Source organism: Salvelinus fontinalis, chromosome 3, assembly GCF_029448725.1.
Source record: "Salvelinus fontinalis isolate EN_2023a chromosome 3, ASM2944872v1, whole genome shotgun sequence".
NCBI classification, from domain to species: domain Eukaryota; kingdom Metazoa; phylum Chordata; class Actinopteri; order Salmoniformes; family Salmonidae; genus Salvelinus; species Salvelinus fontinalis.
Window position 1 is genome coordinate 69,887,694 of NC_074667.1, and position 17,449 is coordinate 69,905,142.

The 17,449-nt window shown below is 41.4% G+C and overlaps 1 protein-coding gene across 1 annotated transcript in view; it reads right to left on the reverse strand.

The window, feature by feature from the left end:
• The window catches only part of LOC129851375 (metabotropic glutamate receptor 7-like), a 446,516-nt gene that overhangs the window by 288,025 nt on the left and 141,042 nt on the right, over positions 1 to 17,449 (reverse strand). Inside the window, exon 2 of the mRNA XM_055917878.1 lies at positions 649 to 865. Coding sequence (XP_055773853.1) covers positions 649 to 865 — 217 coding nt within the window. The remainder of the gene's footprint in view (positions 1 to 648; positions 866 to 17,449) is intronic.

Sequence of the window (17,449 nt, forward strand, 5' to 3'; positions counted from 1 at the left end):
AAAAACAGTCGATTAGCTGTCTTTGCTAATGAACAAAAGAGGTCAGTGTGTAGATCAATGTCTTCCTAATGCTTGAGTGAAATTGTTTAGTTGACATTATAGTACAGTAGGTCTATATGTTTAACCATTCTAGCATACATGCTGTACATACAATGTTACCACACCAAACTCCGGGGACTTCCAAATAAACTGAGTTGTTTCTAACTTGTAGCCCACAGTGGTTACCATATGATGTCATTCCACTTGAGGATCATTTAAATTACTTGATCATTTAATCACATCAGAAGTGAATCAACTTGACACCCTTACAATATGCACATTAGAGAACATTAGAGAACATAGGATAACATTAGAGACCATTGGAGAACATTAGGGAACATTAGAGAACATTAGAGAACATAAGATAAAATTAGAGAACATACGATAACACAAGAGGACATTAGAGAACATTTGAGAACATTAGAGAACATTGGAGAACATTGGAGAACATTAGAGAACATTCCAGAACTTAAGAGAACATTGGAGAACATTGGAGAACATTAGAGAACATTAGAGACCTTAAGAGAACATAAGAGAACATTTGAGAACATTGGAGAACATTAGAGAACATTAGAGAACATTCCCCAGATAGATCACTTTGAGACTGACCTGATTCTCTGGACAGCTGATGGAAGGTATCCACTCCCTTCTCTCCATAGGATCCTTCTGATGCTACGGTAGATATGTAGTTCCAGCCCATGGCCTTGACTATGTCCACCATGGCTTGGGCTTGAAAAGAGTCCGGGGGCACCACACGAGAGAAGAAGTCATATCGTCGGTCATCGCTCAGCTCCGGGGCCGTGGAGGCATAGCTGATCTGAGGAATCTGAGGAAAGAGAGGGGGAAGAAGGGTTAAGATGGAATGGACATCATAATGCCAATCATGGCTGTTTTCTCGGGTTGGGGAATGTAAAGTGGACACTAGTAGTACTCGGATGTGTAACAGCTTGCTCCACAAGGTGGAATACGATATGCTGGACAGATGGCAGTCAGCGATAGGACTGCACTTGTCACACAGTACCAGTCAAAAGTTTGGACACACCTATTCATTCAAGGGCTTTTCTTTATTTTTACTATTTTCTACATTGTAGAATAATATTGAAGACATCGTAACCAAAAAAGTGGTAAACAAATCAAAATATATTTTATATTTTTGATTCTTCAAAGTAGCATTGATGACAGCTTTGCACATTATTGGCATTATCTCAACCAGCTTCACCTGGAATGCTTTCCCAACAGTCTTGGAGGAGTTCCCACATATGCTGAGCACCTGTTGTTTGCTTTTTTAAATTTCACTCCGCGGTCCAACTCATCCCAAACCATCTGAATTGGGATGAGGTCGGGTGATTGTGGAGGCCATCATCTGATGCAAAACTCCATTACTTTCCCTCTTGGTCAAATAGCCCTTACACAGCCTGTAGGTGTGTTGGGTCATTGTCCGGTTGAAAAACAAATGATAGTCCCACTAAGCGTAAATCAGATGGGATGGCGTATCGCTGCAGAATTATGTGGTAGCCATGTTGGTTAAGTGTGCCTTGAATTATAAATACATCACTGACAGTGTCACCAGCAATGTACCCCCACACCATCACACCACCTTCTCCATGCTTCATGGTGGGAACCACACATGCGGAGATCATCCCTTCACCTACTCTGCGTCTCACAAAGACATAGAACCAAAAATCCCAGATTTTCACTGTTCTAATGTCCATTGCTCGTGTTTCTTGGCCCAAACAAGTCTGTTATTTTTATTGGTGTCCTTTAATAGTGGTTTCTTTGCAGCAATTCATACATGAAGGCCTGATTGACAAAGTCTCCTCTGGACAGTTGATGTTGAGATGTGTCTGTTACTTGAACTCTGTGAAGCATTTATTTGGGTAAAAATGTCTGAGGCCGGTAACTCTAATGATCTTATCCTCTGCAGCAGAGGTAACTCTGGGTATTCCTTTCCTGTGGCGGTCCTCAAGAGCCAGTTTCATTTTAATGCTTGATGGTTTTTGAGACTGCACTTGAAGAAACTTTCAAAGTTCTTGAAATTGTCTGGATTGATTGACCTTCAAGTCTTAAAATAAGGACGGACTGTCGTTTTTCTTTGCTTATTTGAGCTGTTCTTGCCATAATACGGACTTGGTCTTTTATCAAATCGGTCTATCTTCTATATATAAACCCTACTTTGTCACAACACAACTAATTGGCTCAAACACATTAAGAAGGAAAGAAATTCCACTATTAAACATTTAAAAAGGCACACCTGTTCATTGGAATGCATTCCAGTTGACTACGTCATGAAGCTGGATGAGAGAATGCCAACAGTGTCCAAAGCTGTCATCAAGGCAAAGGGTGGCTATTTTGAAGAATCTCAAATATAAAATAAACTTTTTTGGTTAATACATGATTCCATATGTGTTTTTTCATAGTTTTGATGTTTTCACTATTATTCTACAAGGTAAAAAATAGTCAAAATATAGAAATGACCCTGAACGAGTAGGTGAAAATAAAATAAACTAAAATATTTGACTGGTACTGTACATTATCCATTATCTTATATTTTTTTATAAAATATAATATAATATAGTATAATATATGAAAACAATAAATGTATTGTCCATCATCTGATGAATAGGCCAATCCCACTATCGATCACTATAGCATGCATAGTTCTCTGCATTTACATGCGTGAGTCCAATGCTCTGCAGACGTGACTAACCAGTGAGTTTAATCCTTACCTACAGTATGTGACATTGTATTTTTTGTTTAGACAGCCCTGTGTGTCTGGGCTCTGAGAAACCAGTCAAATACAACTCAATGATATGTAGTCGGCATAACATTTAACAAGCACATCTACAGTCCTCTGCATGTCCTTGTTTGCATGAGATTTTACTCTGTATGTTATTATATTAGACAGCCCTGGCTGCATGACTTGGGCTCTAAAGCCGTGTTCACACTGCAGGCCTTAATGCTCAAATCATTTGTGTTTTTTCAAAATCCATTTTGCAACATAACTGACTGTCCAAACAGCCAGTTCCAAGCGACCAAGTTATTTGTGTGTGATCAGACTGCAGTCATATGCTTACATGGCTATGCTAGTTGTCATAGTAATGACGGGTGTGTGCGCAGTAGTGAAGGCTGATTTGTAGTTGCGCTCGTGCTTTCTATCACTCAGAAGTTAGATAGCAACCTAAGGTGAAAACAATGCCTGCCATGGACATTTCCCAGTTCCTTTTAATGTTTAAAATCATGATGTAAGAACACTTTTAACTCATCAAAGGATAAGATGCCCCCAACTTTCAAAACAAGTCATTTTTGGCTAGCCACAGCAGTCAACTAGCTAGCCACAGCAGTCAAGTAGCTAGCCAGAGCAATCAACTAGCTGGCCACAGCAGTCAACTAGCTAGGCAAAGCAGTCAACTAGTTAGCCAGAGCAGTCAACTAGCTATACACACTAGTTAACTAGCTAGCCACAGCAGTCAACTAGCTAGCCACACTAGTTAACAAGTTAGCCACAGCAGTCAACTAGCTAGGCACACTAGTTAACTAGCTAGCCAGAGCAGTCAACTAGATAGCCACACTAGTTAACTAGCTAGCCACAGCAGTCAACAAGCTAGCCACACTAGTTAAGTAGCTAGCCACAGCAGTCAAATAGTTAGCCATACTAGTTAACTAGCTAGCCACAGCAGTCAACTAGCTAGAAACCCTAATTAACTAGCTAGCCACAGCAGTCAACTAGCTAGCCACACTACTTAACTATCTAGCCACAGCAGTCAACTAGCTAGCCACACTAGTTAACTATCTAGCCACAGCAGTCAACTAGCTAGCCACAGCAGTCAACTATCTAGCCACAGCAGTTAACTAGCTAGCCACAGCAGTCAACTAGCTAGCCACACTAGTTAACTAGCTAGCCACAGCAGTCAACTAGCTAGCCACACTAGTTAACTAGCTAGCCACAGCAGTCAACTAGCTAGCCACACTAGTTAACTAGCTAGCCACAGCAGTCAACTAGCTAGCCACATCAGTCAACTAGCTAGCCACAGCAGTCAACTAGCTAGCCACAGCAGTTAACTAGGTAGCCACAACAGTCAACTAGCTAGCCACACTAGTTAACTAGCTAACCACAGCAGTCAACTAGCTAGCCACAGCAGTTAATTAGCTAGCCACACTACATTTAGCTAGTTAACTAGCTAGCCACTAGCTAGCCACAGCAGTTAACTAGCTAGCCACAGCAGTCAACTAGCTAGCCACAGCAGTCAACTAGCTAGCCACACTAGTTAACTAGCTAGCCACACTGGTTAACTAGGTGGCCACAGCAGTCAACTAGCTAGCCACACTAGTTAACTAGCTAGCCACAGCAGTCAACTAGCTAGCCACACTAGTTAACTAGCTAGCCACACTAGTTAACTAGCTAGCCACAGCAGTCAACTAGCTAGCCACAGCAGTCAACTAGCTAGCCACACTAGTTAACTAGTTAGCCACACTGGTTAACTAGGTAGCCACAGCAGTCAACCAGCTAGCCACACTAGTTAACTAGCTAGCCGCATTAGTTAACTAGCTAGCCACAGCAGTCAACTAGCTAGCCACAGAAGTCAACTAACTAGCCACACTAGTTAACTAGCTAGCCACAGCAGTCAAATAGCTAGCCACAGCAGTCAACTAGCTAGCCACAGCAGTTAACTAGCTAGCCACACTATTTAACTAGCTAGCCACAGCAGTCAACTAGCTAGCCACAGCAGTTAACTAGCTAGCCACACTAGTTAACTAGCTAGCCACAGCAGTCAACTAGCTAGCTACACCAGTTAACTAGCTAGCCATACAAGTCAACTAGCTAGCCACACTGGTTAACTAGGTAGCCACAGCAGTCAACTAGCTAGCCACACTAGTTAACTAGCTAGCCACAGCAGTCAACTAGCTAGCCACAGCAGTCGACTAGCTAGCCACAATAGTTAACTAGCTAGCCACAGCAGTCAACTAGCTAGCAACAGCAGTCAACTAACTAGCCACACTAGTTAACTAGCTAGCCTCAGCAGTCAACTAACTAGCCACACTAGTTAACTAGCTAGCCACAGCAGTCAACTATCTAGCCACAGCAGTCAACTAGCTAGCCACAGCAGTCAACTAGCTAGCCACAGCAGTAAACTAGCTAGCCACACTAGTTAACTAGCTAGCCACAGCAGTCAACTAGCTAGCCACAGCAGTTAATTAGCTAGCCACACTAGTTAACTGGCTAGCCACAGCAGTTAACTAGCTAGCCACAGCAGTCAACTAGCTAGCCACACTAGTTAACTGGCTAGCCAGAGCAGTCAACTAGCTTGCGACATCAGTAAACTAGCTAGCCACAGCAGTCAACTAGCTAGCCACAGCAGTCAACTAGCTAGCCACAGCAGTCAACTAGCTAGCCACAGCAGTCAACTAGCTAGCCACAGCCGTCAACTAACTAGCCACAGCAGTTGACTAGCTAGCCACACTAGTTAACTAACTAGCCAGAGCAGACAACTAGCTATACACACTAGTTAACTAGCTAGCCACAGCAGTCAACTAGCTAGCCACACTAGTTAACTAGTTAGCCACAGCAGTCAACTAGCTAGGCACACTAGTTGACTAGCTAGCCAGAGCAGTCAACTAGCTAGCCACACTAGTTAACTAGCTAGCCACAGCAGTCAACTAGCTAGAATCACTAATTAACTAGCTAGCCACAGCAGTCAACTAGCTAGCCACACTAGTTAACTATCTAGCCACAGCAGTCAACTAGCTAGCCACACTAGTTAACTATCTAGCCACAGCAGTCAACTAGCTAGCCACAGCAGTCAACTAGCTAGCCACAGCAGTTAACTAGCTAGCCACAGCAGTCAACTAGCTAGCCACACTAGTTAACTAGCTAGCCACAGCAGTCAACTAGCTAGCCACACTAGTTAACTAGCTAGCCACAGCAGTCAACTAGCTAGCCACACTAGTTAACTAGCTAGCCACAGCAGTCAACTAGCTAGCCACATCAGTCAACTAGCTAGCCACAGCAGTCAACTAGCTAGCCACAGCAGTTAACTAGCTAGCCACAACAGTCAACTAGCTAGCCACACTAGTTAACTAGCTAGCCACAGCAGTCAACTAGCTAGCCACAGCAGTTAATTAGCTAGTCACACTACATTTAGCTAGTTAACTAGCTAGCAACTAGCTAGCCACAGCAGTTAACTAGCTAGCCACAGCAGTCAACTAGCTAGCCACAGCAGTCAACTAGCTAGCCACAGCAGTTAACTAGCTAGCCACACTGGTTAACTAGGTAGCCACAGCAGTTAACTAGCTAGCTACACTAGTTAACTAGCTAGCCACAGCAGTCAACTAGCTAGCCACACTAGTTAACTAGCTAGCCACACTAGTTAACTAGCTAGCCACAGCAGTCAACTAGCTAGCCACAGCAGTCAACTAGCTAGCCACAGTAGTTAACTAGCTAGCCACACTGGTTAACTAGGTAGCCACAGCAGTCAACCAGCTAGCCACACTAGTTAACTAGCTAGCCGCATTAGTTAACTAGCTAGCCACAGCAGTCAACTAGCTAGCCACAGCAGTCAACTATTTAGCCACACTAGTTAACTAGCTAGCCACAGCAGTCAAATAGCTAGCCACAGCAGTCAACTAGCTAGCCACAGCAGTTAACTAGCTAGCCACACTATTTAACTAGCTAGCCACAGCAGTCAACTAGCTAGCCACAGCAGTTAACTAGCTAGCCACAGCAGTCAACTAGATAGCCACAGCAGTCAACTAGCTAGCTACACCAGTTAACTAGCTAGCCACACCAGTCAACTAGCTAGCCACACTGGTTAACTAGGTAGCCACAGCAGTCAACTAGCTAGCCACACTAGTTAACTAGCTAGCCACAGCAGTCAACTAGCTAGCCACAGCAGTCGACTAGCTAGCCACACTAGTTAACTAGCTAGCCACAGCAGTCAACTAGCTAGCCACAGCAGTCAACTAGCTAGCCACAGCAGTCAACTAACTAGCCACACTAGTTAACTAGCTAGCCACAGCAGTCAACTAACTAGCCACACTAGTTAACTAGCTAGCCACAGCAGTCAACTATCTAGCCACAGCAGTCAACTAGCTAGCCACAGCAGTCAACTAGCTAGCCACAGCAGTAAACTAGCTAGCCACACTAGTTAACTAGCTAGCCACAGCAGTCAACTAGCTAGCCACAGCAGTCAACTAGCTAGCCACAGCAGTTAATTAGCTAGCCACACTAGTTAACTGGCTAGCCACAGCAGTTAACTAGCTAGCCACAGCAGTCGACTAGCTAGCCACACTAGTTAACTAGCTAGCCACACTAGTTAACTAGCTAGCCACAGCAGTCAACTAGCTAGCCACAGCAGTCGACTAGCTAGCCACAGCAGTCAAATAGCTAGCCACAGCAGTCAACTAGCTAGCCACAGCAGTTAACTAGCTAGCCACACTATTTAACTAGCTAGCCACAGCAGTCAACTAGCTAGCCACAGCAGTTAACTAGCTAGCCACAGCAGTCAACTAGATAGCCACAGCAGTCAACTAGCTAGCTACACCAGTTAACTAGCTAGCCACACCAGTCAACTAGCTAGCCACACTGGTTAACTAGGTAGCCACAGCAGTCAACTAGCTAGCCACACTAGTTAACTAGCTAGCCACAGCAGTCAACTAGCTAGCCACAGCAGTCGACTAGCTAGCCACACTAGTTAACTAGCTAGCCACAGCAGTCAACTAGCTAGCCACAGCAGTCAACTAGCTAGCCACAGCAGTCAACTAACTAGCCACACTAGTTAACTAGCTAGCCACAGCAGTCAACTAACTAGCCACACTAGTTAACTAGCTAGCCACAGCAGTCAACTATCTAGCCACAGCAGTCAACTAGCTAGCCACAGCAGTCAACTAGCTAGCCACAGCAGTAAACTAGCTAGCCACACTAGTTAACTAGCTAGCCACAGCAGTCAACTAGCTAGCCACAGCAGTCAACTAGCTAGCCACAGCAGTTAATTAGCTAGCCACACTAGTTAACTGGCTAGCCACAGCAGTTAACTAGCTAGCCACAGCAGTCGACTAGCTAGCCACACTAGTTAACTAGCTAGCCACACTAGTTAACTAGCTAGCCACAGCAGTCAACTAGCTAGCCACAGCAGTCGACTAGCTAGCCACACTAGTTAACTAGCTAGCCACAGCAGTCAACTAGCTAGCCACAGCAGTCAACTAGCTAGCCACAGCAGTCAACTAACTAGCCACACTAGTTAACTAGCTAGCCACAGCAGTCAACTTACTAGCCACACTAGTTAACTAGCTAGCCACAGCAGTCAACTATCTAGCCACAGCAGTCAACTAGCTAGCCACAGCAGTCAACTAGCTAGCCACAGCAGTAAACTAGCTAGCCACACTAGTTAACTAGCTAGCCACAGCAGTCAACTAGCTAGCCACAGCAGTCAACTAGCTAGCCACAGCAGTTAATTAGCTAGCCACACTAGTTAACTGGCTAGCCACAGCAGTTAACTAGCTAGCCACAGCAGTCAACTAGCTAGCCACACTAGTTAACTTGCTAGCCAGAGCAGTCAACTAGCTTGCCACATCAGTAAACTAGCTAGCCACAGCAGTCAACTAGCTAGCCACAGCAGTCAACTAGCTAGCCACAGCAGTCAACTAGCTAGCCACAGCCGTCAACTAACTAGCCACAGCAGTCAACTAGCTAGCCACAGCCGTCAACTAACTAGCCACAGCAGTTAACTAGCTAGCCACACTAGTTAACTAACTAGCCAGAGCAGACAACTAGCTAGCTACACTAGTTAACTAGCTAGCCACAGCAGTCAACTAGCTAGCCACACTAGTTAACTAGCTATCCAGAGCAGTTAACTAGTTAGCCAGAGCAGTCAACTAGCTTGCCACATCATTAAACTAGCTAGCCACAGCAGTCAACTAGCTAGCCAGAGCAGTCAACTAGCTAGCCACAGCAGTCAACTAGCTAGCCACAGCAGTCAACTAGCTAGCCACAGCAGTCAACTAGCTAGCCACAGCAGTCAACTAGCTAACTAGGTAGCTGTTTAGCTTTTCAGCACATTCACTCATTTGTTTTGTAAACAATTAACAAGCTAGTTAGCTCCCAGATGTTCTTGTCAAACTGTCAACAGAGTAGCTAGCAAGCAACAAGATATGCCGAATAAAAGTCTAAAAACCACACGAGGTTTTACACAAGTCACATGGCTTGGAAACAGATTTATATCTCACTTCAAAACGCATACGAAGTTGGATTTGAGTCACTTCAAACTGCCAATGTGAACACGTCTTTAAAAACCAAAGTTCAATCATGAACCAATTCTGGCAGAGATTTCCAAACAAGCTTGACAGAAATACTGAAAGTTAGATTTTTTATGGCCGAGGATAATTGGAAGTTTTGACATCTCCTTGCCTTCAGCAAAACTTCACTGCTCAACGTTATTAATATTGAGTAAATGATATATCATGATCATTTTGCATATTTCAAACTGTTTTTCCACGATGAATAATTACAGTTTATGAAGTTCAGAGTTATCAGTAAAATAAGATACGATATGCCTTGCACTGCGCAAAATTGGCCCAGCGACATTCTTGGCTGATCCTGCTCTATTGACTCCTTGTGCCATACTATCGTGAATACGCCTGTTCAGGGTCGGGCCTGGTTAGTACTGGGAAGGGAGACCGCCTGAGATTACCAGGTGCCCGTAAGCAAATTTTTTAAAAGTACGATATCCCTCAAACTTCTAAATTAGTTTGACACACCTTGCTCTTCATTGAAATTCCATTCCATCAGAGAGTGGTCTGGGATTACTTTCACATTATGTCCATTTGGGTCTGGTCCCTTGGCCTTGTTAATTCTCTCTCAGGAGAGACCTCCGTTAGCTGTAAATCCAAACAACATGCTGTTTCTTCAATTAGCCCTTTGATCTCTCTTAATTTAATGGGAGGAGAGTAGAAGCATCCATGTGTAAATACTGCCCATTATTAGAGGAGCGGATAAGAAGAATGGATGTGGAGAGTGTAGAAATAAAACGATTTGAAGAACAGAAGTAAAACATTCAGTCATAAAACATAAAACGATTCAGTCCAACATCATATGACAGATGAACACGACCAGACAGGAATGGCCATTGGTATTACACTATAGTATTAAATCATGGCCATGGGTATTACACTATAGTATTAAATCATGGTCATTGGTATTACACTATAGTATTAAATCATGGCCATGGGTATTACACTATAGTATTAAATCATGGCCATGGGTATTACACTATAGTATTAAATCATGGTCATTGGTATTACACTATAGTATTAAATCATGGCCATGGGTATTACACTATAGTATTAAATCATGGCCATTGGTATTACACTATAGTATTAAATCATGGTCATTGGTAGTACACTATAGTATTAAATCATGGCCATTGGTATTACACTATAGTATTAAATCATGGTCATTGGTATTACACTATAGTATTAAATCATGGCTATGGGTATTACACTATAGTATTAAATCATGGCCATGGGTATTACACTATAGTATTAAATCATGGCCATTGGTAATACACTATAGTATTAAATCATGGCCATTGGTATTACACTATAGTATTAAATCATGGCCATGGGTATTACACTATAGTATTAAATCATGGCCATTGGTATTACACTATAGTATTAAATCATGGCCATTGGTAATACACTATAGTATTCAATCATGGCCATTGGTATTACACTATAGTATTAAATCATGGCCATTGGTATTACACTATAGTATTAAATCATGGTCATTGGTATTACACTATAGTATTAAATCATGGCTATGGGTATTACACTATAGTATTAAATCATGGCCATGGGTTTTACACTATAGTATTAAATCATGGCCGTTGGTATTACACTATAGTATTAAATCATGGCTATTGGTAATACACTATAGTATTAAATCATGGCCATGGGTATTACACTATAGTATTAAATCATGGCCATGGGTATTACACTATAGTATTAAATCATGGTCATTGGTATTACACTATAGTATTAAATCATGGCCATGGGTATTACACTATAGTATTAAATCATGGCCATTGGTATTACACTATAGTATTAAATCATGGTCATTGGTAGTACACTATAGTATTAAATCATGGCCATTGGTATTACACTATAGTATTAAATCATGGTCATTGGTATTACACTATAGTATTAAATCATGGCTATGGGTATTACACTATAGTATTAAATCATGGCCATGGGTATTACACTATAGTATTAAATCATGGCCATTGGTAATACACTATAGTATTAAATCATGGCCATTGGTATTACACTATAGTATTAAATCATGGCCATGGGTATTACACTATAGTATTAAATCATGGCCATTGGTATTACACTATAGTATTAAATCATGGCCATTGGTAATACACTATAGTATTCAATCATGGCCATTGGTATTACACTATAGTATTAAATCATGGCCATTGGTATTACACTATAGTATTAAATCATGGTCATTGGTATTACACTATAGTATTAAATCATGGCTATGGGTATTACACTATAGTATTAAATCATGGCCATGGGTTTTACACTATAGTATTAAATCATGGCCATTGGTATTACACTATAGTATTAAATCATGGCTATTGGTAATACACTATAGTATTAAATCATGGCCATGGGTTTTACACTATAGTATTAAATCATGGCCATTGGTTTTACACTATGGTATTAAATCATGGCTATTGGTAATACACTATAGTATTAAATCATGGCCATTGGTATTACACTATAGTATTAAATCATGGCTATTGGTATTACACTATAGTATTAAATCATGGCTATGGGTAATATACTATAGTAGTAAACACTGGCCATGGGTAATTTAGTATAGTAGTAAACACTGGCTATGGGTAAAATACTATAGTAGTAAACACTGGCTATGGGTAATATACTATAGTAGTAAACAATGGCTATGGGTGATATACTATAGTAGTAAATCATGGCTATGGGTAATATACTCTCGTACTATACACTGGCTATGGGTAATATACTATAGTAGTAAACAATGGCTATGGGTATTACACTATAGTATTAAATCATGGCTATGGGTAATATACTATAGTAGTAAACAATGGCTATGGGTAATATAAAAAGCTGTGCAGCAACACTCCCCATCTAACCTGACAGAGCTTGAGAGGATCTGCAGAGGAGAATAGGGGAAACTCCCCAAATACAGGTGTGGCAAGCTTGTAGCGACCTAGCCAAGAACACTCAAGGCTGTAGCCGCTGCAAAATGTCATTCAGCAAAGTATTGAGTAAAGGGTCTGACTACTTTTGTAAATGTAATATTACATTTATTTTTTTTTGTTATATTTTTACATTTGTAAAAACCTGTTTAATCCATTTTAGAATCAGGCGTAACAAAATGTGGAAAAGTCATGGGGTCTGAATAATTTCCGAATGAACTGTATAGAAAACTTCTGACTTCTGATTGGGTGTAGTTGGAGGTCTACCAAGTGTTTCAACAGTGACATGAGGAAACAACAGCCTTCCACCCTCTGACTCTCAGGCCTTGAAGTTTCTTGTTTTTGTGTTCTCTGTCTCGTTCTCTCTCTTCCACAGCAGTCAACAGCCTTCCACCCTCTGACTCTCAGGCCTTGAAGTTTCTTGTTTCCTGTTCTCTGTCTCGCTCTCTCTTCCACAGCAGTCAACAACCTTCCACCCTCTTACTCTCAGGCCTTGAAGATTCTTGTTTCCTGTTCTCTGTCTCGTTCTCTCTCTTCCACAGCAGTCAACAACCTTCCACTCTCTGACTCTCAGGCCTTGAAGATTCTTGTTTCCTGTTCTCTGTCTCGCTCTCTTCCACAGGAATCAACAACTTTCACCTTCCACCCTCTGACTCTCAGGCCTTGAAGATTCTTGTTTTTGTGTTCTCTGTCTTACACACACACACAAAAACACTAGAGCTGGGCGGTATACCTTATATTATTACAGTATACACCGGTATAGATGCACAGAGCGGTTTGGATTTTTACTTTACCTTCTATAATGGTATTTGAATGTTTTGGTTTATTTAATGTGATTTGCCATGTGTAACGTCCTTCAAACCTTTTTATAGTTTACACCGCTACTTGAATCATCCTTCCTCGTTCTCTCCAAGCCGCTTTCCACACAGACCTAGCCCTGCCTCCTGTCACTCAAGGAGAACGTTTGCAGTTGCTTGACCACAAGACACTTGCGTACAGTCTGTATTAGAGGTTGACACAGGTGTGAATATGTATTCCTGTCCTGTCTTGTCCTGTCCATCTATTTCCTGTACTGTCCTGACCCCACAACTGTTCTATAACTCCGGGAACTTTCCTGTCCCGTCCCATGCTCATTTTTGGCGCACATAAATATATTGGCTATTTGTGTTTGTTTAGGAAGTATTGAAAATAAATTAAGTAATGCAATATGTGACTGTTATATGTGGTTGTCTTACCTATTTTTGCACTGACTGTAGACCTAAGTCTCTCTGGACAAGAACGTATTCTCTAAATGACCTATTGGTAGATGGGTTAAGGCTGGAGGATGAGGACAGAGGCCCCAGTAGGATGGTCTGCTCACTGGCAGAAAAATGTAGCCTACAGCTGAGCACTACATGTACAACACATTTACAACATGAACAACAACAAAACACCTGAGCAGCAGTACTGCATCTATCTCTTTTCATTTCACTCTTCACCTCAGATGGCACGGCTTTTGTTACATACACAAACATTTGGGCCCGAAGGGAAAGTTGTTGGGAGTAGAGCAGCTTTGCCACAGGCTGCTTGTCCCGCTCTCCTATTGGATTAAACCACAGCGTTTTTTTTGCGAGCCGGTTCCATCGTTGTCAAAGACAACTCCATCGAACTGAGCTAAAATATCGCTCTTTCCTCTTTCCTCTTTCCTTCCTCTTTCCTAATGATAACGTTAGTGATAGGTCTTTGGCTGCAAAAAGACATTGCAATTCCACTATTGAAAGCTTCATCATTTAGCCTACTGAGCCTAGTGACTGGCTAGAACTGGAGTGAGGCGCGAGAGTGAGCCAACGGAAAGGGGAGGGGGGAAATTACTATTCTACTTTTAAATGTTATTAAGTAAACTATACTGGGCTCCCGAGTGGCGCAGCGGCCTAAGACACTGCATCTCAGTCCTGGAGGCATCACAACAGACCCTGGTTCGATTCCAGGCTGTATCACAACCTGTCGTGATTGGGGAGTCCCATAGGGAGGCGCACAATTGGCCCGGCGTCGTCCGGATTTGGACGGTGTAGGCCGTCATCATAAATAAGAATGTGTTCTTAACTTAACTGACTTGCCTTGTTAAATAAAGGTTAAATAAATGAATACTGGGCCTAGCCTACACAGTTGTTGATTTAATGAAATTCTCCACGTATGACATCCTTACAACACTCCTGTCCCTGCGTCAACCTCTGGTCAATGCAGCATATGCAACAATGTTGACAACATTTATGTTGTTTCCAATTCGTTTCTTAATATAAATCCACAAGTGTTCTATAATTACACTGTTAGTTTATGTTTCTTACATCTGCAAAAAGCTAGTTTTGTATTTTCTTAGCAAGTTTTAGCTAAATAACGTTAGCCACTAATGCTAATAGTTAGTTAGCTGGCTAGCTAGCTAGCTAGCTAATACATGTACTGAGTCAGAGCAAATGTAGCTAGCTAATATAGCCTGATACCAGTTCTGGTGTAGGACCCTATAATCTTTTGCTACATTAAATAGGTGAAGCATAAATATGTTGGCTACATGAAGAAACATTCAATGTATCCAAAGATTATAGGGTCCCCTAGGAAACACTGACCATCACTTTGGTTCCTACCCTGTCACAATTATTCCTCCCTGGCATTTTCATTCGTTGTCATGTCAAACAACACTGTATTCAAAGTGCCCACTATTATGTATATTCTAACTATATAATTCCTTTGCACATTATATTTCCATGATTCCAACAGTTCACCCAAGTGTTTTGATCTATATTGCAAGAGATTGCAATTGCAACATTCTGTTAAAAATAAGGCCTGTTTTTTTTGTCCAATATCAAGCAACCCTATGTGGCAGTGTGGAAATGAACTCAAATGAGGAAATGCAGAAATACATGGAAATATAGGAAATTATTTTAGGTTGAAGTAAAATGTAGAACTTTTATTATTAAAAAACACAAATTACGTATATTTGTAAATACCGTGATATGATATTTTGGCCAATCACACTCACACACACACACACACACACACACACACACACACACACACACACACACACACACACACACACACACACACACACACACACACACACACACACACACACACACACACACACACACACACACACACACACACGCACACGCACACAAACACACACACACACACACACACACACACACACACAGGCAATATGGTCTCTCTCTGTGTAGTGAATTACAGAATGTACTTTAAACCTGTGGTAATATGCTCTGTTCCAAATCAATGATTTGCCACTCAGAATAAACTGAACACAATAACTGTGGAGCAATACAACACCTTGTTTTCCGTCCTCGAGGCTTCTACGTATTGAAACATCAAGTCACAGGTTTCATGAAGGAAGACGTACAGGAAGTATTCACACAAACATTAACGTAACAAATCAGTATTCAACCCCTTTGTTATGGCAAGCCTAAATAAGTTCAGGAGTAAAAATGTGCTTTCAAAAATCTTAAAATAAGTTGCATGGGCTATTTCCATGTTCAATAATAGCGGTTAACATCATTTTTGAATGACTGTCTCATCTCCGTAACCCACACATAACATGATCTGTAAGGTCCTTCAGTCGAGCAGTGAATTTCAAGCACATATTCATCCACAAGAGACCAGGGAGGTTTTCCAATGCCTCGCAAAGAAGGACAATGATTGGTGTAAAAAATAAAAATATATAAAAAATAAAGCTGAATACCCCTTTGAGCATGGTGAAGTTATTAATTAGGCTTTGGATGGGTGTATCAATACATCCAGTCACTACAAAGATACATTTAATTCATCCGTTTTGAATTCAGACTGTAGCACAACAAAAAGTGGGAAAAGTCAAGGGCTATGAATACTTTCTGAAGGCACTGTATAAAGGTTTAACATTTCCCCCAAGTCAGAAAATAATACTACTGCTTTATCTAATTACACTGCTGTCGGTGTCACGTTCGTCGTCAGGGTGGAAATGACCGGACAAAGGTGCTGCGTGGTGAGCGTACATTTCCATTTAATTTATGAATGTCGCCAACAAAAACAAGAAACAACAAAAAACGAACGTGAAGCTGACTCGGGCTATACAGGCCACTAACACAGACAACTACCCACAACTAAGGTGGAAAAACAGGCTGCCTAAGTATGATTCCCAATCAAGGACAACGATAGACAGCTGTCCCTGATTGAGAACCACACCCGACCAAAACATAGAAACAGAAAACATAGAAATAAAAGAAACTAGAATGCCCACCCTAGTCACACCCTGGCCTAACCAACATAGAGAATAAAAGCCTCTCTATGGCCAGGGCGTGACAGTCGGCTATAATAGCATAGAAATAACTATATAAATTACAAGCAACGGGGTACTCTCATGCCATTGTGTTTTCTTATTGAACAAGGCCTATTGCCTATTGCCTTATTCATCGATGTATCTTTGTAATGGCAACTGTTACTTTGAAATAGCCAAGAACATAATTATTGGTATTACCAGTGACATTTTCATGCTTCTGCTTTAGTTGAGTTTGACACCATAAACCATTAAACCTCTAGCACTTTTAAGGTGTTTATAGGAGAGTAGGTATGAGAAGAGAACAGTGATTTACAAAACAAAATGATACATCAAGGACAGACGACAAATACCTTGAATTCCTTGTAACAGAATGGACACCTGCTCTGTTTTTCAGTGAGAGAAGAAATTATTCTTTAGTATTTGAGAGTCTGGATCCGTCTCTAAGGACCATGTGTTTATCTGACCAGAATGAGAAACTACTGCATTGTGTTGCACGATGAGAATTGGCGGCCGCTACATTGAAATAGCCAGGAACATGATTTATTTATTTTGTTTTGTTTCAGTGACATTTACATGCTTTGGTTTGAGCTTGATTTCATTAACCTGTAATGCTGCTCAGATGTTAAAGGGGAAATATTAGAAAAATATATATTTTAATAAAACAGACTGACACAAACCATCGAGGGTAGAGGACAATATTTAACTCTGTTGCGATCATAAACTGAGGCTATTCTGCATATGAGTTTTAGTAATTAACATACCGGGTCTTCGCTTAGCGAGCCACCACCCTTAACTCCTTACCCCTCCTGTTGCGTTCGTTTCATGTTAATTCATTCTGTGTTCCCGGTCCAAAATGACCGTCCCCATT